This window comes from Haliotis rufescens, unplaced genomic scaffold (genome assembly GCF_023055435.1).
Source record: "Haliotis rufescens isolate VD_foot unplaced genomic scaffold, xgHalRufe1.0.p SCAF_50, whole genome shotgun sequence".
Lineage (NCBI taxonomy): Eukaryota > Metazoa > Mollusca > Gastropoda > Lepetellida > Haliotidae > Haliotis > Haliotis rufescens.
The window spans coordinates 682,380-703,920 of record NW_025964224.1 but is presented as its reverse complement, the minus strand read 5'-3'; the positions used below and the strand labels follow the sequence as shown (position 1 = coordinate 703,920).

Below are 21,541 nucleotides of genomic sequence, written 5' to 3'. Positions count from 1 at the left end.
GATCCCTTTGTAGAAGTGATGACAGCTGCTGCGTTCATCATGAAATCCTTCCGAAAACACGACCTGAAACCCAATACCATTGCCATTCTTCCACCTCAAGGCTACCAACCAAAGAGAAACTATTCCCAAGCCTGTATGCACTGGCTCCATTATCTGATGGAGACGCAACCCCATCTGTACCCCAGCACGCCAGGAATGGAAGTGAAAAAGAGTTCACGTGTGGAGAGGATCAACATCGGATGGCTATGATCCAGCGACAGGCACCATCTACGAATTCCTTGGCTGTTTCTGGCATGGGTGCCAGGCCTGTCACAAGACCCAACGTGGAGAACTTCATCCCGTCCTGGGCACGTCGTTGGGAGCCCATTACACCGACACCCGCTACCGCCTGAGTCTCTTGAATCAACACCCTGAGGTGAAACGGATCATTACCCTGTGGGAGCACGAGTTTACAAAAATGCAACAGGAGGACTCCGCTCTGCGTGCTTTCTTGCAGGGACCCCACTGTGTCCATGTCCCATGACCGCTCAACCCTCGCGACGCCTTCTATGGAGGACGCACCAATGCCACGCGATTATGCTACGAAGCCCAAGAAGGTGAAACCATCAAGTACATCGATATTTGTTCCCTTTATCCTTACAATTGTAAGACCGGAGCATTTCCCACCGGACACCCGACCCTTCTCGATCAACCCCCTGTGGACACTTTGTTTGAACTGAAAGGCCTGATCCAATGCCGTGTCCTACCCCCGAAACGACTCTACCATCCGCTACTGCCTTACAGATCGGGTGGCAAACTGCTCTGTCTTTTGTGCCGTACGTGTGCCGATACCCGGTCAGACTCCCCCTGCTAGCACACGGTCGAAGAGAGGTCATGGGTGGGTACGTATGCTACCGTAGAACTCCAGGAAGGAAGCCGTGAATAAGTATGACTACCAGGTGCTTCAGATCTACGACGTTTGGCATTTTGACACCTTTGCACAGCATGACCCCCACACCCAGCAAGTAGGACTCTTTGACACTTATATCGATCGTCATTTCAAGGAGAAACTCGAAGCAAGCGGATACCCCGAAGGATGTACGGATCACGACGCTTACATCCAGGAGATCTACGACAAAGAAGGCATTGGGTTGGACAAGGACCGCATCGAAAAAAATCCAGGACGTCGCATGATTGCCAAGATGCAACTGAATTCGCTCTGGGGCAAGTTTGGACAACGGCTAGACTACAGTCGGAACATCTATATGAACGATCCTGTACAGTACTTTACCTTGTGGAGGGATGAACGCAATACCATCGATGATGTCACCGTTGTCAACGAACACATGGTGGAAGTGACCTATACCCAGAAGAAAGAATTCCAAACCCCTCATTCTCATTTCAATGTTGCCATCGCTGCTTGGGTCACCGCCCAAGCACGTCTCAAGCTGTACGAGACCCTTGCCCTGGTGGGTCGCAGGGTCTTGTACTTTGACACGGACAGCGTCATTTACATTCATCGACCCCATGACGCCAATCCAGAGCTGGGTCATTCGTTGGGTGAGTTTACAGATGAACTGGACGGAAACACCATCAAGACGTTTGTGTCAGGAGTCCCCAAAAACTATGGCTATGAGTTAATGAACCCCAGACCCGATGGAACGCACACGACCTGCAAAGTGCGAGGGTTCACTTTGAATTACAGAAACCAACAACATCTCAACTTTGACACCATGAAAGGACTGATACTGGGACAACGGCCTGGGAAAGAGGGGTCAAGTCAAGTCATGGGTAATTTTGCTGCAGATTGTCCAGAACCCAGTCGAAAGAAGACACCCCAGCGCCCCTGTTACAACTGCCAAGTCGTGGGTCATTTCGCTGCAGATTGCCAAGAACCTAGTCGAAAGAAAGGTCAGCAACACCGTCCACGTCGGCACCCGTGGCATCCCTGGCACCCATGGTACCCGTGACACCCGTGACACAAGAACTTCATCTCACAGAAGACATGCATGCCGATGTCCTCGACCTAAAAGAATGCCTCACACAACTCCGTGCAGGCATCACACCTCGTCTAGAGAAAAGAAAACGGAACAGAAGCCCCTCAAGAAAACACGCTTCAAAGCGACGACGACACCTTCAGTCCGAGGATGAGATGGATGTAGAGGATGAAGAAGATAGATCATCTGAGCACTGTTTTTTCCAGTTTCCCATCGTTTCCAGTTTTTCCAGTGTTCCAGTGTTCCAGTTTTCCAGTGTTCCAGTGTTCCTGCCGTTTCCTGTCGTTTCCAGTTTCCAGTTTGTTTTTCCAACGGCCTTTTTCAGGGCCTAACCATCTCTCCCGAAAGAACGTTTTCATCCTTTGCTTTGACGACCCTCAAACCCCCAAACCATGAACCCGCCTCCTCCTTCCCTCCCTTCCTCCCTCCCTCCACCACCACCACCCTCCCTTCACCACCACCACCGCCTTTTCTATGTTTAGAAAAACAACAACAACAATAAAACTCTTTTCTTGTTCACCTTTTACGACCGCTTCCCTGGTTTTTTTTCCCCCTTCCCTCCCTCCCTCCTCCTCCCCCGGAAAACGGAGGCAACGTCCTCTTGGAGGTGCGCACGCCACCGGACACGGAGGCGACGCCCTCTTGGAGGCGCGCGCTACCGGACACGGATGCGACGCCATCTTGGAGGCGCACGCAACCGGAAACGGAGGCGTAGCCCTCTTGGAGTTGCGCACGCCTAGGGAAACGGAAACGCCGCCTCTTGGATGCGCGCGCAGGTCCCATCATGCCCTGCACGCAGGCGCAGGTCACGTGACCGGAAGTGACGTCACAGAGGTCACGTGATCCACTCGACCAGTCAGAAGCCAGGAGCGGTCCTGTACTGCTGCACACAACTACTCATGTCTGCATTTTTTATCATGTGAATGCTTAGTATACCTACTTTTAGCTACATGTTGTTACGAAGTGATGTCCAAATTAAAACGGAAGGGTTATCCCAGAAATTGATTTACAGATCTAATCTAAAATGAATAAAACACCGCACAAGTTTATCGAATAATTAACATATTTAAGCACACGGTGTTAGGCCTACGATCAAGCAGCAACACAATGAGACAAATAAGTGGCGCCAGCAGTAAGTGACAGGCCCATGACGTAATGGAAGTGCACACACAAATGTTCATAATTTGTCACTATTTCGAAAAAGGTCTGTTATTGTTCTTAAACCCGAAATTATGCTGGAAAGAATTTGGTGTTGACAAAGGGGTATCCAATCCGCAAATTACGTGCAGTAGAAAAGACGCTAGTCACGTTAAAATAGTCCACAAGACCCCATGTTGCTCGTATGTTTGTACAATGTATATAGGTGAATGTCGCTAACCGCGGCGTATAATAACACTCACTTATTACCTTCTCCTGCCAGTCTCAAATTAGAGACAGCCAAAAATAAGAAACTGGTCAAATTAAAACATATCGTTGATATATAGATGCTAGATCCCATGTTGTTCGGATATAGGTACAATGTATATAGGTGAATGTCGCTAACCGCGGCGTATAATAACATTCACTTACTACCTTCTCCTGCCAGTCTCAAATTAGAGACAGCCAAAAATAAGAAACTGGTCAAATTAAAACATATCGTTGATATATAGATGCTAGATCCCATGTTGTTCGGATATAGGTACAATGTATATAGGTGAATGTCGCTAACCGCGGCGTATAATAACATTCACTTACTACCTTCTCCTGCCAGTCTCAAATTAGAGACAGCCAAAAATAAGAAACTGGTCAAATTAAAACATATCGTTGATATATAGATGCTAGATCCCATGTTGTTCGGATATAGGTACAATGTATATAGGTGAATGTCGCTAACCGCGGCGTATAATAACATTCACTTACTACCTTCTCCTGCCAGTCTCAAATTAGAGACAGCCAAAAATAAGAAACTGGTCAAATTAAAACATATCGTTGATATATAGATGCTAGATCCCATGTTGTTCGGATATAGGTACAATGTAAATAGGTGAATGTCGCTAACCGCGGCGTATAATAACATTCACTTTCTACCTTCTCCTGCCAGTCTCAAATTAGAGACAGCCAAAAATAAGAAACTGGTCAAATTAAAACATATCGTTGATATATAGATGCTAGATCCCATGTTGTTCGGATATAGGTACAATGTAAATAGGTGAATGTCGCTAACCGCGGCGTATAATAACATTCACTTACTACCTTCTCCTGCCAGTCTCAAATTAGAGACAGCCAAAAATAAGAAACTGGTCAAATTAAAACATATCATTGATATATAGATGCTAGATCCCATGTTGTTCGGATATAGGTACAATGTATATAAGTGAATGTTGCTAACCGCGGCGTATAATAACATTCACTTACTACCTTCTCCTGCCAGTCTCAAATTAGAGACAGCCAAAAATAAGAAACTGGTCAAATTAAAACATATCGTTGATATATAGATGCTAGATCCCATGTTGTTCAGATATAGGTACAATGTATATAGGTGAATGTCGCTAACCGCGGCGAAAATAACATTCACTTACTACCTTCTCCTGCCAGTTTCAAATTAGAGACAGCCAAAAATAAGAAACTGGTCAAATTAAAACATATCGTTGATATATAGATGCTAGATCCCATGTTGTTCGGATATAGGTACAATGTATATAGGTGAATGTCGCTAACCGCGGCGTATAATAACATTCACTTACTACCTTCTCCTGCCAGTCTCAAATTAGAGACAGCCAAAAATAAGAAACTGGTCAAATTAAAACATATCGTTGATATATAGATGCTAGATCCCATGTTGTTCGGATATAGGTACAATGTATATAGGTGAATGTCGCTAACCATGGCGTATAATAACATTCACTTACTACCTTCTCCTGCCAGTCTCAAATTAGAGACAGCCAAAAATAAGAAACTGGTCAAATTAAAACATATCGTTGATATATAGATGCTAGATCCCATGTTGTTCGGATATAGGTACAATGTATATAGGTGAATGTCGCTAACCGCGGCGTATAATAACATTCACTTACTACCTTCTCCTGCCAGTCTCAAATTAGAGACAGCCAAAAATAAGAAACTGGTCAAATTAAAACATATCGTTGATATATAGATGCTAGATCCCATGTTGTTCGGATATAGGTACAATGTAAATAGGTGAATGTCGCTAACCATGGCGTATAATAACATTCACTTACTACCTTCTCCTGCCAGTCTCAAATTAGAGACAGCCAAAAATAAGAAACTGGTCAAATTAAAACATATCGTTGATATATAGATGCTAGATCCCATGTTGTTCGGATATAGGTACAATGTATATAGGTGAATGTCGCTAACCGCGGCGTATAATAACATTCACTTACTACCTTCTCCTGCCAGTCTCAAATTAGAGACAGCCAAAAATAAGAAACTGGTCAAATTAAAACATATCGTTGATATATAGATGCTAGATCCCATGTTGTTCGGATATAGGTACAATGTATATAGGTGAATGTCGCTAACCGCGGCGTATAATAACATTCACTTACTACCTTCTCCTGCCAGTCTCAAATTAGAGACAGCCAAAAATAAGAAACTGGTCAAATTAAAACATATCGTTGATATATAGATGCTAGATCCCATGTTGTTCGGATATAGGTACAATGTATATAGGTGAATGTCGCTAACCGCGGCGTATAATAACATTCACTTACTACCTTCTCCTGCCAGTCTCAAATTAGAGACAGCCAAAAATAAGAAACTGGTCAAATTAAAACATATCGTTGATATATAGATGCTAGATCCCATGTTGTTTGGATATAGGTACAATGTAAATAGGTGAATGTCGCTAACCGCGGCGTATAATAACATTCACTTACTACCTTCTCCTGCCAGTCTCAAATTAGAGACAGCCAAAAATAAGAAACTGGTCAAATTAAAACATATCGTTGATATATAGATGCTAGATCCCATGTTGTTCGGATATAGGTACAATGTATAGAGGTGAATGTCGCTAACCGCGGCGTATAATAACATTCACTTACTACCTTCTCCTGCCAGTCTCAAATTAGAGACAGCCAAAAATAAGAAACTGGTCAAATTAAAACATATCGTTGATATATAGATGCTAGATCCCATGTTGTTCGGATATAGGTACAATGTATATAGGTGAATGTCGCTAACCGCGGCGTATAATAACATTCACTTCCTACCTTCTCCTGCCAGTCTCAAATTAGAGACAGCCAAAAATAAGAAACTGGTCTAATTAAAACATTTCGTTGATATATAGATGCTAGCATTTTAGACCAATCAGAACGCTTCTCACTATCCAGTCCGGATAGTGATATAACACACGAGTACACCACTTCCTGGCACTGACGTGGGCAACCTGTCCAGGTCAATGTACATCTACGCCTACTTCCACCGCTTTCATCCACATCGTACACGCGTATAAACGACATCCATGCCAGATACGCAGTGTTCATCGAATTGAGATCTTCGTAGCACGAGCACAGCCTGATATTCCCTCATCGTGGTGAGTTTAATATTATAGCGTCGTATTGATCGTCTGTGCAGACAACTGTATATACGCGTGACGTCATGGTCTCGTGGCAATGCTGCTGTACACAAGCAATAGGGGGGTGGGGGGGGATGGGGGGTGGGGGAGTCATGGCTGGTCAGTGAGGGGTGACGTTCTTTAACAATACAGGGCAGACAGTATAAAGGGTCGCATTAAATAAAGAACAAAATAAATGGTAAGCGAGAAGAGTAAATGTTCAGATGACACTCCACGTTCGCCTAAAGGTTGGGGGTATATAACTAACTTTGACCAAACCCAATTCTTTGTTGGCCAGCTTCCCGTCATTCAGAAGAAGCAAAGAAAACCACGTAGACCTATCCACAAGATCGTTAGCGGCAAAGCCATAACTGAACCAGAGATAGAAATTCAAGTTAAAAACTATGTTAAAAGTTCAACTTCTAAACAGCCATAAAAACATAAAAGTACCACCGAGCCAGCAGCGGGACCATCCGCTGCGATTAATCTACTATACAGCAGTGACAGTGAGGATTCGCCAATATCCGATGACGAAACATGTTGCGTGTGTCATCACTTTCAGCCCGCTGAACTGGCCCAATGCACATCACTGTTTTTCGTACAATGGGGGCAGTGCAAGTATCATGACTGTTACCACTGGGTGCACTTGCAGTATTGTTGTCCAGTGAGCGTGCTTCGGACGCATGACACGTGCTTATTGCCCTAGCCATGGTCTGCCATGCAAACCATCGGAAGAGTAGGACTGAAAGAGGACACAAACTTACCTGTAAATAGTGTACATAACTTTATTGACAAGATTCGTTTTGGAGTTGTGTGTTAAATAACTATGCTCTTCAACTGTTATCAGCCGACACAGAAATGCTGGTAGGTACAGATTCGAATTCATAAAAAAATATTACACAGTAACGGTACTGGGCTTTCGTACATAGCGATACAATAATCTCATTCGTCACCCCTCGCCCCTTTCCGTAACCTGCAAGAAGACTCGTCCCCCTATCGATGAATGTTATGTGCGAAAATACGACAAACCAATCAGAATGCGCGTATGATTTCAAGTTCTTCGTCAAAGAATCCCTCAGAAACAATTTTTGATTTTACATATGTCGTGCATCTAAAAATATACCCAAGACACAGTTAAATGTGTTCAATCATACTGTATAAATCCGCATGTCCCGATGTGATTTAAATTGCAGCTGAAATATATATAATATATGGGGAATTATTTGTGAACCATTACGCAACGAGTAGACAATTGTTTTAGGTATGCCCGTTTGCGCTAAGACGGAACCCGGTCGCAAAAATGGCCACGAGAGGGGCACGAGTTGCTCACGAATGACAATAATGTACTACGTAGTTCACGAATCAAGCTGACGTCACATTTTGTGTGCACATGAATGGCTGATGAATGCAAATGGCTTCGGTAAACAAACTTTTCAGTCACGAGTGGAATCTTGGTCATTTTCTTATAGTTTAATAGATGAATTAAATGATCAGTGAGTATACAAAACAAAATCGGACATTTAAACCACGAATTTGGGTGAACTTTCCTTATATCCACGAATCATGGTTACGCGAAGGTATTTATTACTGATGTACATTAACAATACTTACCCCACACTCAGCACATGCTTTTTTCTATCTGTATAGTTTAATGCTCTACCGATTATATATAATGTGGCACAGGTCACGCATTGTGGATTTGAATTTGTTAGTTGGCAACACGGTCGACATGGGCAGCGTGGTACAGCCTTGCCTTGGGTGCAAATAGTATTCCGGGTATAACATAATCCCATTGCAGTATAGCCGTGCCACTAGCCTGTGTGAGTGAGGGAGTGAGTTTAGTGCGTGGGTGCGTTGGTGGGTGATTTTGAGAGTGAATGAGTGGATGGGAGAGCGGGTGTGTGGGTGGATGAGTGGAGAGTGAGTGGGTGTCGTGCGTGGGTGCATGGGTAGGTTAGTGAGTGAGTGTTGCTAAGGACCCTTAGGTGAGTTATGTTGTCGCGTTCGTGAATCCTGTGTGTCGTCCGTTACACTCCCCTGCTTCTGAATAAGAAAAAAAGTAGTATTAAGGTGTATTGAATTCAAATATTATTTCCTGGAATTAACAGAAGGCAATGTGTTGTAAAGCATTAGACTTTTGACGGTGCACCGCACACACAAGACGGCTGGATATAGCACTGTAGCACTGTAGCACTGTAGACCCGTCGTGCCTGCACTTGTGTCACAATAGTACCCCGAATGGTAACGTGTGTTGAAAATTTAGTCATACAAGTATTAATAAAACAATTGTAACATGACCACGACTGCATGTTACTCACGCTGTGTATTTTCAACAGGTAACAACAGCTGTGGAATGAGGTCGGATGTTATCGGTTCGGATGAGATGTACATGGCAATTGCCATAGCAACGTCCCGCCGAAGTAGAGATCCAGTGAGACAGGTAAACGCGCTTGTCACTGAAGTCACTATCCTCAATTCAAACTGCATACACACTATCTACACCTGGCGTTCTTGGTACATACCACTGTATGTATAGAAAGTAATGAAACCTATGATCGAATAATGATAATAATAAGCCATTTATATTGCGCATATTTCAACACCACTCAAGAGCATGCTTAAAGCGCTATTATTACTCCGGTCACTGGATTAGTGTACACTGAAGAATCATTCTCAGCTCCCTGGGGAGTATACAACCCAGGATGCCTGTTAGAAGGTCAACAACCACATTGCTAACACATCCTACCGGGTACCCATTCACTGCTGGGGGAACAGAGGCACTTTTCGAACAGTCACTTGCCCAGGTAGACGCCACACGTCTTACATAAGCTTCAGTGTGGGTCAGGACCAAAACCCTGGCTACTATCAGAGCCAAGTTGCCGAAGTGGGGTCAAGGACTTTCCGCTACGGACATTGCTTAACTTTACTTGATTTGTGACCTGTGCAAGCAGCCACAATCATACAGACAGATAGTGTACTTCAGTCTCAGCTCAGTTTTACATATCAAACACTAATATAATGTGATATAAAACGAGAAACTTAAATCTAAATGAGAGAATAAAATAATGTTCAAGACAAATTAAGAAAATATCTCTTGAATAAAATACAGAATAAATTTAAATAACATACAGAATAAACTGAAAATATAAATGCGTTAAATCTTATATTAAATGTTCTTGCGCAGATTTGAAATGACTTAGCAGGTATTGGTCCAAAATACTGAAACTGGCCGGGATAGAATCACCTTTTAACAACATCCCTTTCATTACTGAAATGTGACCACAGTTCATTGCTTGTATTAAGTGAAACCCGAAGAACATCATTTTAAACCGGACATTGCAATGAAACATGTATCTCATCCTCCACTCAGCTGATATACTTAAACACTATAAGTTGTAGCAGGATCACGAGGGGTACATGGGTTTTATGCGTCCAGAGTTTGGTGGTATACTTTATCTCACAGACATGTTTTGATATGACTTTGTGTCACGTGACATCCATTGGCTCTGAAAAAGCGTGTTGGTTTTTGCTTTGAAGCGGGGTATAAAGGATATATTCTGGCTCGCAGAAATGAACATGCAGCCTGTAGTGCTCGTGGCGGGGTATAAGAAATTTATTCCCCCATTGAGAAATGTATAGCCCTCCAAGGCGGGTTAAACAGTATTTTATCAAGATCACGTGGACCAATCAGATCCCATCATTCTTGTATCATGAACTCTTTTATAGGTACGTTTGTATATTGTCCAGTTGCCAGGCGTATCGGAGCAACTGGTGATTTACGCTGTTCAGCAGAGATGTGGGCATTTCAAAGATACATGTGCGCTTAATTCGCAGGTCGGTGGCCGACTGATTTTTCAAAATTCCATACTGTGACTTCGTGCGAATTTCGAAGAGTGAGTGAGTATGATTTTATGCCGCTTTTAGCTATATTCCAGCAACATCACGGCGGGGGACACCAGAAACGGGATTCACACATTATACCCATGTCGGGAATCGAACCCGGGTCTTCGGCGTGACGAGCGAACGCTTTAACAACAACGCTGTAACAACCCGGAGTCGAAGAGGTTGAAGGAGGAGGTTGTCATCTTCAAGGCAAAGAGTACATCATTCAGGGTTCACCAAAGCAGATGGTTTACTGCATAGCCTACATGACCTAATGCACTGATGTCCATTCATTAATTCTTATTACACTATTGTCATGCTCGTACAGCTAATATATATACTCACTAGACAGTCCCCTATCACAAATAACGTCGCCGAATACTCGTCATCAAGTTGCGAGCGCATGTTCGAGTCTCGAGAAATGACGTCATGATAGAACAATGTTATAGGGTAAAATAAACCACGCTTCGTTCTTCCTTGGTCTTTGCGATAGTAGTAGTGCCATTTGTAATTTAGCCGTAATCGGACTCCATGCGGCCTATATGAAAATGTGATACTACTTAATATGACATGCTTGCCGTAAAAGGAGACTATGCTTGTCGTAAGGGGCGACTAACGGGATCGGGTGGTCAGACTTTGTTGATGCATGTCATCGATTCCAAATGCGTGGATCGTCGCTCATGATATTAATCACTGGATTGTCTGGTCCAGACTATTTACAGACCGCCGTCATATTGCTGGAATATTGTTGAGTGCGATGTTAAACAACCAACCAACCAACCAACCAAAAACTTAATATGAGTAGCATTACCACCAACATCTCTTACCAGATACAACTCCGCCCCCCTCCCAAACACACCCAGTCTTAACAACAATATTTACGCGGATTAGGCATCAAACGATACGGCATTTGGACTTCGTGCGAATAATTTTGGTCAACCGGTCGAGGTCCTGAGTCACCTCATCTACCCCGTGAATGCACGTCACCATATACATGAAATAATCTTGACCGCGAAGCTAAAGCGTGACTTCACTTACTCACTGACTGATAGTCAGAAAAATCATCGCTGTAGACAACATGCGACATGTCAATTGAGCAGAGTCTTTGTGACGGTGTTTACAGATCTACAGTTTCGCATTCCTAGAATAACATTTGAATTAAAAGAATACATTTTTAAAAATAGTAATTTAGAAGGTGACAATCAATCGAGTCACTGGGTCTAATATCTGCAAAGCATCCGATGTCATTGAAATATCAATATACATGAAGTTCAGTATCAGCGAAGCATCAGTATAAATGAAGTATCAATATCAGTGAAGCATCAATACAAATGAAGTATCAATATCAGTGAAGCATCAATATAAATGAAGTATCAATATCAGTGAAGCATCAATATAAATGAAGTATCAATATCAGTGAAGCATCAATATAAATGAAGTATCAATATCAGTGAAGCATCAATATAAATGAAGTATCAGTATCAGCGAAGCATCAGTATAAATGAAGTATCAATATCAGTGAAGCATCAATATAAATGAAGTATCAGTATCAGCGAAGCATCAGTATAAATGAAGTATCAATATCAGTGAAGCATCAATTCAAATGAAGTATCAATATCAGTGAAGCATCAATATAAATGAAGTATCAATATCAGTGAAGCATCAATATAAATGAAGTATCAATATCAGCGAGGCATCAATATAAATGAAGTATCAATATCAGTGAAGCATCAATATAAATGAAGTATCAATATCAGTGAAGCATCAATATAAATGAAGTATCAATATCAGTGAAGCATCAATGTAATGAAGTATCAATATCAGTGAAGCATCAATATAAATGAAGTATCAATATCAGCGAGGCATCAATATCAATGAAGTATCAATATCAGCAAGGCATCAATATCAATGAAGTATCAATATTAGCGGGGCATCAATATCAATGAAGTATCAATATTATTAAAACATCAACATAAATGAAGTTCAATATCAGTGAAGCATCACTCCAACGGGATTTAGTTATTAAATTATTAGTATCACTTTCACAGGTTGGTGCATGCGTGGTGGACGACTATGGTAGCGTGAAGGCAGTTGGCTACAACAATATGCCGAACGACGACAACGACATGTACCCCTGGTGTAAGGACGACCCAGATCCATTACAACACAAACGGCTCTATGGTGAGAACATATGGCGTCCTGTACACATAACAACTGAGTGTGAACGCAACTAAATTGTTTGCACCGCGAGGCCCATGTGATGCAACAAAGTATGACGTTGTTCAAATACACCTCCAGCAATTACAGCATTCATATATCGTTTTCTGTCTTTTTCCTTCACTGTATCAGTTTTGGTTGAAACAAGGAAAAATCCCACCGAGTGTCTGGTTTGGCTTCACGTGAACTAGTTTTTATTCGTTGTTGACGTAATGGTCAACCTCGGACTCAAACGCCATGACAGAGAGTTACAAGGACTTGCAAATAGAAAGGTCAAGGTAAATCCCCGGTGAGGCGAGGCCTAAATGAACAAGTGGGTGAGGTGGGTGAGGTGGATGAACCCCGCACTGTGTTGCAGTCAAATGACTTCAGATGGTCAAGTACTACCTTGACGAAGCCCACGAGAATAAGTATGGTTCCAAATGACCAAGGACCATGCTCCGTGCGATTCTGGGTTTCGAGCATGTATAGAAGTAAACCCGATCCCGTTAGTCGCCTCTTGCGACAAGCATAGTCGCCTGTTACGGCAAGCATGGGTTGCTGAAGACCTGTTCTACCGCGTATCTTCACGGGGCGGTTAAGTAATGTGAATCATGTTTCTCTCTTCGAGTGACAGGGTGAAGGAGATATTTTCACGAGTGGAGAGATGGGGAACATGATATTTCACGTGGAATATCCGATTTATGATATACATTTGGTGCAGTCGTCTGTTGAAAATTTAATTTTTATCATTACAACTGTGAAACCTTGAAACGTAAATTCTCCCTACCTAACACGCAGGGACGTTTCACCACCCCTTGTAATTTGGATATGATTATATACTAAATCAACTTCAAAAAGATATTCTTGAAAGCTACGAGACCGCTGTTGGAAGCGAAGGAATACACGCTGATCACTGAACAATGGCGCTTTGCGAAACCAGTCCCGATTGACGAGTTCAATGAGAAATTTACAGTTTAAAACGAAACATTTTTAAGAGAATAGCAAACGGCAGGAAACGATATTAACTCCACAAATGACCGTCTGTCATCATCTTGCCTTTCCTATGTGGAACTAACGTCAACAGTTTGTGTACTGACCAGACACGTACGATAAAGGGAGACAACTTGCGGGGAGGTAACTCTTGCATGACAATAGTTCCGTCAAAGTGTTAGGTTCACTGCTTTGAAATATCCAGTGTTATGATAACTGCAATGAAAATATCACTTTTCTGTACTTCAGAAAACTCTGTCTTTCACACTGAAGTTTATGCACTCACTTGGTATGGTGATAAATCATACATGGAGATGAAGCAGTGCACTGAAGATCACTGACAGATGCTGACCTGCCTCATCTTTTCTTTTCCCAGTATGTCACGCGGAAGAGCGCGCCATTGCGTCTTGTCCTGGGGATTTAAGAGGCTGTTCCATCTACGTGACACTCCACCCATGTAATGGTTGTGCAAGGTTAATTGTTCTGTCAGGAATCAAGGAGGTCATATTCCTGGAAGATCGCAATAATATACGCTATCAAGCTTCACGAATCATTCTAAAAAATTCTGGAGTTGCATTAAAGTAAGTGAAAAACTGTTTATTTGATGCCATTCCTTACCTAGTGAAAACCGTGCGCTTATACGCATTGTGAAATGTAGCTCAGAAGAATGCTTGTTTTAAATTTATTAAACATTATTACTATTGTTATTATTATATACAGATTTAAATAAACGCAGCAAAGAGGATTTAGTTGATCCTGGCACAGTCAGGCTGGTAAGGCTCATCATCAGCTCAGGGCCCTTGCCCCCTCTACACGCAGCCTAGACAGCGAACGGGACTTCTCCCAGAAAGCGCTGCCACGTCAAACCCATCAAGAACTTTTCGGAAAAAGGGGAAGACTCCCCAACACTGCAGCCTTCTGCATTACCCAGATTGTCAGAAGGGCTGTATTCCTGGCAGCAAACCCGGGTACTCTCCCAATGTCAGTCAACAGATTGGGAGGTACCAAACCTAAGGCACCGAGAACAATGGGGAATCGGACAACTTGTTACTTGGGATGCAAGTGTGACATTTCGAAAGCGAGGTCTGCATATTTGCCATGTTTTTCCTCATTATTATTATTATTATTATCATTGTTATGATGATGATGATGATGATGATGATTATTATTATTATCTGTTTCAGACAGTACGCCACAACGGGGAGGACTCTCGTCTGTAAATTATGATGCGACGACTCAGACAAGCACAGTTGCTTGTACAAACAACATCGACAACGCCGGAAAAGAGAAATATGCAGCCAGTTAAAACTAGTTCCCGCACCTGGCAGCTTTGCCTTCTATCTATATACTGTAGTAAGTTTAATACTCGAATTGGTGATATATTTCAGTAACTGCCACAAACCATGATTCCTCAGGACCAGTATGAAAAGAACGAGTGAATGAGTGAGTTGGATTTTAAGCCACTAAGGACAGATTTTCAGTTATATCCCAGCATTTCATTTTAATGTGGGAGGAAACTCCAAAATGGCACGGGTCTTGGACGTTTACCATTTTCGTAAATCCCTCGAATATGGTGTGGTGCTGACAAATATAATCAAGCCGAGCTGAAACGCCTTGAGAAGCAGGAAAGGACTTTAGATTGATTGATGACCAATCTCATTAAAATCAGATCTTAGTTCTCGCTACCGCGTTTAGCGATAGCGAGAACTAAGATCTGATTTTAATGAGATTGATTGATGGCACGTATCCAAACAACCCAGTCCTGCATAATAGTTCTTAATAACCAGTTTCTCCGCATGGAGATACTTCCACGGTGTCCAATATCTGTGCAGACCTTTTGTCTCTACTCTCAGGAATATGTACTTCAGTTAGACAAGCGTTGCACAATCATGATACCGCTTCTTCCGACCCGTGAAGATCCGGGGTAGAATAGGTCTTCAGCAACCCATGCTTGCCGTAAAAGGCGACTATGCTTGTCGTAAGAGGCGACTACCGAGATGGGTGGTCAGGCTCGCTGACTTGGTTGATGCATGTCATCGTATCCCTATTGCGTGGATCGACGCTGTTGGTGTCAATCACTGGGTTGACTGGTCCAGACTCGACTATTGACAGACCGCCGTCATATAGCTGGAATATTACTGAGCGCGGCGTTAAACAACAAACAAACACACATGATACAATCCACGACTGTGGCTTTGAACTCCTTCAGTGCTCTCCCAGTTCTCCTGTTCTTCTGGCTTCGTCAGGCTTCCATCTGTTCCTAAACATACAGAAAGTTCTAGCCAGAGCCCATAAACTTGAACACTGACGTCATATTGAGCGCTGCTTTTGAGAACTCTGTGGACAGAGCACTTCGATGAGGAGCACACAAGGTACATGATCTAGACTACCAGTTGTAGGACTTTGATTTTGTGGAAGCCTCGGTGGCTGAGTGGGTGAGACCGCTGACTTTGTGTGCTGGCGAATAGGTGCCTCACTCTGGCAGTGTGGGTTCGAATCCCGGATGGGATTCAACCCAGAAAAGTACGAGAATCTGTACTCTACTGAGAAAGTGATATCCCAAATATAACATTGGTTACAGTTCGATGAAGCTGTGATAAAATCCCTCCAACATCGTTGCCGAAAGTGTACCAATGTGGAAAGGGGTCACGTGGAAAAATAACTCATTTGATATCTTTAGATTAAGTCTGTCGATATAGTGCTCAGAACTGTGACCGGAACCGTCATTTGTGGCCATCTCGTGTTTTTCCGGGACAAGCCGAAATCAGGTTACGGGTAGGGGCGGGTGGTGACGAATGCGTTACAGTTTGTTGGGAATCTTCTGCGATCCTTGCTGCGATTGTTGGATGGTCACGTGCTGTCCTCACACTGCTGGGCCGTGGGTTATGGTGTTGTCAGGAGTTGTGTCCCTTTGTGCATGCAGGCCATTTTATGAGTACACGGAACTCAAAAACATAGAAAGTAACACGTTAAGTGGAAAACTTAATGGACAAATTTTGTTAGAATGTGAAATTAAAGTTAATAGCCTGAGATGTCACCATGATAGATAAACACACAGTCGGGTACTTTCTGCTACGGTGTGATACTTTTTCTTGTGGGGTTGCATGATGTTGGTAAGTTTAGTTAAATGGGTGTTGGGCCATTTGGTTTTTTACAAACGGTATCTCTTTTATATGTTATTATTATATTGTTCACCGTTTATTTGAATAAACGTTCCGACAATGAATGAATTTCCTCTTTGTTTTGACACAATTGAAATTACATCGTGTTGACGTGTGAGTGAGTGAGTATGGGTTTACGCCGCTTTTAGCAATATTCCAGCAATATCACGGCGGGGGACACCAGAAAGGGGCTTCACACATTGTGTGCCTATGTGGTCTAGTGGTTAGAGCGTCTGTCCGGAGAGAGCAGGTCAGCGCTTCGATCCCCGATCGCGTCATACCAAAAGACGTTAAAAGATGGTACTTGTTACCCTGCCTGGCGCTAGACGATAACGGGATGAAACAAGGATTGGTCGACTCGGAGTCAGTATATTGTGTCTGAGTGCGGCATAGTGTCTCAATGGGCTAGCACTATATACAAGGGTGAGTATGGTTTTACGCCGCTTTTAGCAATATTCCAGCAATATCACAGCGGGGGACACCAGAAATGGGCTTCACACATTTAACCCAGGTGAGGAATCGAACCCGGGTCTTCGGCGTGACGAGCGAACGCTTTACCCATTAGGCTACCCCACCGCCCCGGCACTATGTAAGGTTAGGGCTGGACAACCGGACAAGCCGTGTTCCTGCAAATAAGAAAGGGGTATCATGCTGCACGATTATGTTGCACTTAACTTCCAGTGCCTCTAACTGAAATCCCAAACAGACTGGCTAGTTTGACACGCCATGAATAATCTGAACTTTGGTTTCCTAAGGCGTGCCAGATTTGACCTGATTATGTTTCAAGGTTTGTAAGCGCCATACCCGTGCTCGTGGGTTTCATCAAAATCGTAAATTTCTAAGATATGTCAACGGGCTTTAATTCCACATGTAGACATTTAGCGTTTCACGCCGTGATATAAATGAAATCAGTTTCCAAGTAGCGTTACACAAATCTCGATCAAGTACAAATAATTGCCGAAGCGCTATTTGGGAGATACGTTTTTCTCCTTTTATTCTTCACATTTTCCATTCATTTTTGCAGACAGGTATAAAGCGGTCATCCATATACAAATTCAAGTAGATATTTCACGTTCAGTCAGGCTGTGAAAGGAGACAGGTATTTGTACGTTATTGATCAATTGTGAGAGTTGGCATTTCTTCTCGAACGCTGCAAAGATGCATTTCTGACAATAGACATTTCCGTTTTGATCTATATATTATAATTATTATCAACGTGTCCAGATAACGTACAGTCAAGTCCCGTTAATCCGACATGGCTGGTTGCATATGATAATGTCGGATTAACGAGTATGTCGGATAAATGAAATCAAGTAGTACCAACGTTCGTCGGTCATAGTTCGCGAAAGGTTCTTCTGATGTGGCCTGTAATGGGATGTCCTCGGCGATAGCGAGAACTTGTATCTGATTTTAATGAGATGGAGGTAATCTAAGCATGTGATTAATCCAGTTTTCTTTATTTAAAGCATAATTGTTTATTGTTAAGCATCATTCCCATCATTAGTGTCGGATAAAGCCGCTTGTCGGATTAACGAGACTTGACTGTATGTTGGTGTTTATACTTGATATGTAGACATACCTGTCAGCTGCCAGGAAACACGGCTCGTGAACTCATAGCCAGTGTCAAATCTCAACAGTATTACAAAGTCAGAAAGGACAAGTCAATATCAGGGGGTAGGCTACGAAGTTCATTCCAGCCAACACAGAGGTATTCTTTTCTTGTGGTATAATTCACTAAAAAAGCATATACTTGTAATATTTTCATCTTCTGTAACTCATTTTGATATATTATTCTGTGTATCCAGTAGCATTGTGTCCTTAATACAGGTTCTGCAATTGGAGAATATATTATTCCAAGGTCACAGTTATTCCACATTAGTCGTATTGTCCCAGTTATTGCAAACTACAGGAATTGTATCAGATTGCATAATTTTATTATAAAATACATGACACCCATTTTAAGGTTAAATCAACTTCATTACCACATTGTATATTCCTATAGTCTGATAAACAGAAATGGCATTGTTTACAGTGTCTTTCCGTGTTTTGAGAATGTTCTTGATAATTTCTCATAATCTTGAAGTGTCCTTAACATTAAGCATGTTCTTATATCCATAGGACAATATCCCTCTCGAATTGCGAGTGAATATTCTTAATACTATCTTATAATCTTGAAAAGAGTCCTTAACAATAAACATATTCTTACATTCATAGGATAATATCCCTCTCGAATTGCTGTTTTTATTATTATTGTGTGAACTCTTTTATTGAACAAGTGCGGAGTGATACAATAAGCATATACAGTGATGATTTAACCAGAGTGGTTCAAGTAATATGTTTTATAAACCTGATTGATCGGTTTTAAAATAAGTTTTATATATTTCCCAAGAAGCAAGAGCATATCTTTGTACAAAACGTTTTAATAAAAAGTGATGCATTTGTCAATATGAGCCCCTATGAAAGTTCTGAAATTGTTATATTACTTGGAGTATTAAATTTATTAAAAAAACATTTACAAAATATCGTTGAACTTTTCATTTGAACATGCCTTTACACGTACCTTTCTAGATCCTCCTTTATTTTCAGATGCATTCTCTTAATCTTGTCAGGCTAAAGCAGCTCTCACACTTTGCCGAGGTGGTTGCCGAGCTCTCCCGAGCTCTCCCGAGCCTAACTCGGTTAGGACTCGGGAAGAGACTACACATACGAGTATCATACGAGTACGCTACGAGTGTGTTACGAGCCCCATAGGAGTCCAGTATGAGTCTTAAAGGAGTCTATTAAGAGTTGCATACGAGCACAACGATCTCGATACGAGCTGTACGAGTTTGGTACGAGGTGGCTACGAGCTGCTAAATAATTCGGCAGGAATTACACTCGTACAGCTCGTATTAGACTCGGTCAACTCGGCAATAAATTTTGCATACGAAATCTGTACGAGCACCGCGAGGCCGCCACGAGGGTAGGACGAGTGTGTTTACGAGTCTACTAGGAGTTGGCTGGCGGTCCGACTGTTTTGAGCAGTTCCAAAACTCTCGTAGATCAGTACGAGGTATCCCAAGTTACCCCGAGTTTAGTACGACCTCTCTACGAGCGCCATACGAGTACCCAGTCAGCTCGGGTCCATACTCGGGACGCAACTCGGCAAAGTGTGAGAGCGGAAGGTCCGGAGTTCGATCCCCGGCTGCGTCATACCAAAAGACGTTAAAATATGGTACTAAAGGGGCTAAAACAAGGACTGGTCGGCTCGGAGTCAGTATACTGTGTCTGAGTGGGGTATTCATGTTAAACTGCGGCATGGTATCTCAGTGAGCTAGCACTATATATCGGCATCAGTCCGGACTAGTACAAGCAGCAACACAAACACACGCACGTACATGCGCGTCGCTATATAAGTGCAATAATCTTGGACGCGACGTTGAACCCCATTTCACCTCGCCTCACCTTCCCGGAGGTGAAGTTCAAAAATATTTTGTCTAGCTCATCACAATGAGGCAGGTCGAACAAATATGTACTAAAGTTGATAGTGCTAGAGGTGAAATTAACTGATTAAATTTTGTTTGTGTTCTGAACAGCTTTATCAAATATTATTGAAACTGTTACGAGTAGAATTGCCAACACCATTTCGTATATGGTCTTCGGGGGTCTGATTACAGAGCATTCTGTTGTTACGCAAATAAAATCGCAATTGGTATGAACATTCAACATTTGAAACAAACAATTGTGTGCATAAAAGGTCCTATATAAATTATATGTACATTTGATTTTTAAAATATATTTTTAGAAATTTAACTTTAAATCATACCCTTTTCTCAAAGCTTTTGATATTTAGTATTCGGGATTCCAGAGAGAGCAATGAGACACAGAGGGAAAAATAAGATGATATTCGGGATCCGGGGGAGGGTTGAGTTGGTATCTTCACGAATCAGACTTGGAGTCTGAGAAATCTCAAATTCAGAATCAGAGGTAACATCGCAGTGTAAAATCATCAAAAAACGTTTCGATTCTCTAGCTTGAGTTCCATCGTTCAGAGTCTATGTCTGAGTATAACCCGTTTCCTTGAGATTTACATTTACATGGGACATGTCGCACGTGCATGACACAGTGAGATCACGTGTCTGTCCAGGAGAGCTGTTTCCCATCGTGAACGCCACTTGCCAGTTTTAACTCTCCCGTTGTACTTGCTAAACTTGATAGATAGTAGATTCGATGCGGTTGTCCCGGTAATTATAGACACTGACCCGTTACTTGTTAAACTTGAAAGTAGATGCGATGTGATTGTCGGGTTAGACACTCAGAAACAACGACTTTCCTTCTAATGCATATCGCAACTACTATCTTCTGGCGTTGCATTCAACTGAACTCATCAATCATCGTGACACAAAGAGTTATGTCCCTTCGTTGTTACTTCATGATCTCGAGTATGACGATTGAAAAATACACTTTGACCCTGCACTAGAATCGAGACCGCAGGGGGTTATTCCGATCATATCTTATCCTAAAACCATCACATTACACAATTTAATAAAGGCAGTTGTCCAGGTGTGCACAGGCATTTTAGTGCATACCTTTCAGGTGATAAATCGAGGTCAATGTGAGGGAGTGCTCATTTAGAATTGTCACATAGTTAGTAATCATATGTTTCAGTCACTCTGCATAACTCCTTTATGCTTGTTTGTCGATTTGATTTTAGTAACGTTATATGTCCAAATACTTTAACCGAGCTTCCAATTACGATTGTTTAAGAGTTTGTACAAATATTAATTACCGATGCGGTT

The 21,541-nt window shown here is 42.2% G+C and overlaps 1 protein-coding gene across 4 annotated transcripts; it reads left to right on the top strand.

Moving 5' to 3' along the window:
* Nucleotides 1-6,324: 6,324 nt before the first annotated feature.
* LOC124151380 (deoxycytidylate deaminase-like) lies at nucleotides 6,325-15,631 on the top strand. Of its 4 annotated transcripts, none has more exons than XM_046523799.2 (5): nucleotides 6,325-6,510; nucleotides 8,868-8,971; nucleotides 12,462-12,594; nucleotides 13,979-14,183; nucleotides 14,787-15,631. In XM_046523799.2, exons 2-5 carry the CDS (start codon nucleotides 8,885-8,887, stop codon nucleotides 14,827-14,829), a joined length of 468 nt encoding a protein of 155 aa, XP_046379755.2. In that variant the 5' UTR covers nucleotides 6,325-6,510; nucleotides 8,868-8,884; the 3' UTR covers nucleotides 14,830-15,631. The 4 variants fall into 4 exon arrangements, with proteins under 4 accessions (XP_046379755.2, XP_046379753.2, XP_046379754.2 ...); XM_046523797.2 differs by lacking the exon at nucleotides 6,325-6,510 and adding an exon at nucleotides 7,888-7,951; XM_046523798.2 differs by lacking the exon at nucleotides 6,325-6,510 and adding an exon at nucleotides 7,912-8,024.
* Nucleotides 15,632-21,541: the final 5,910 nt, after the last annotated feature.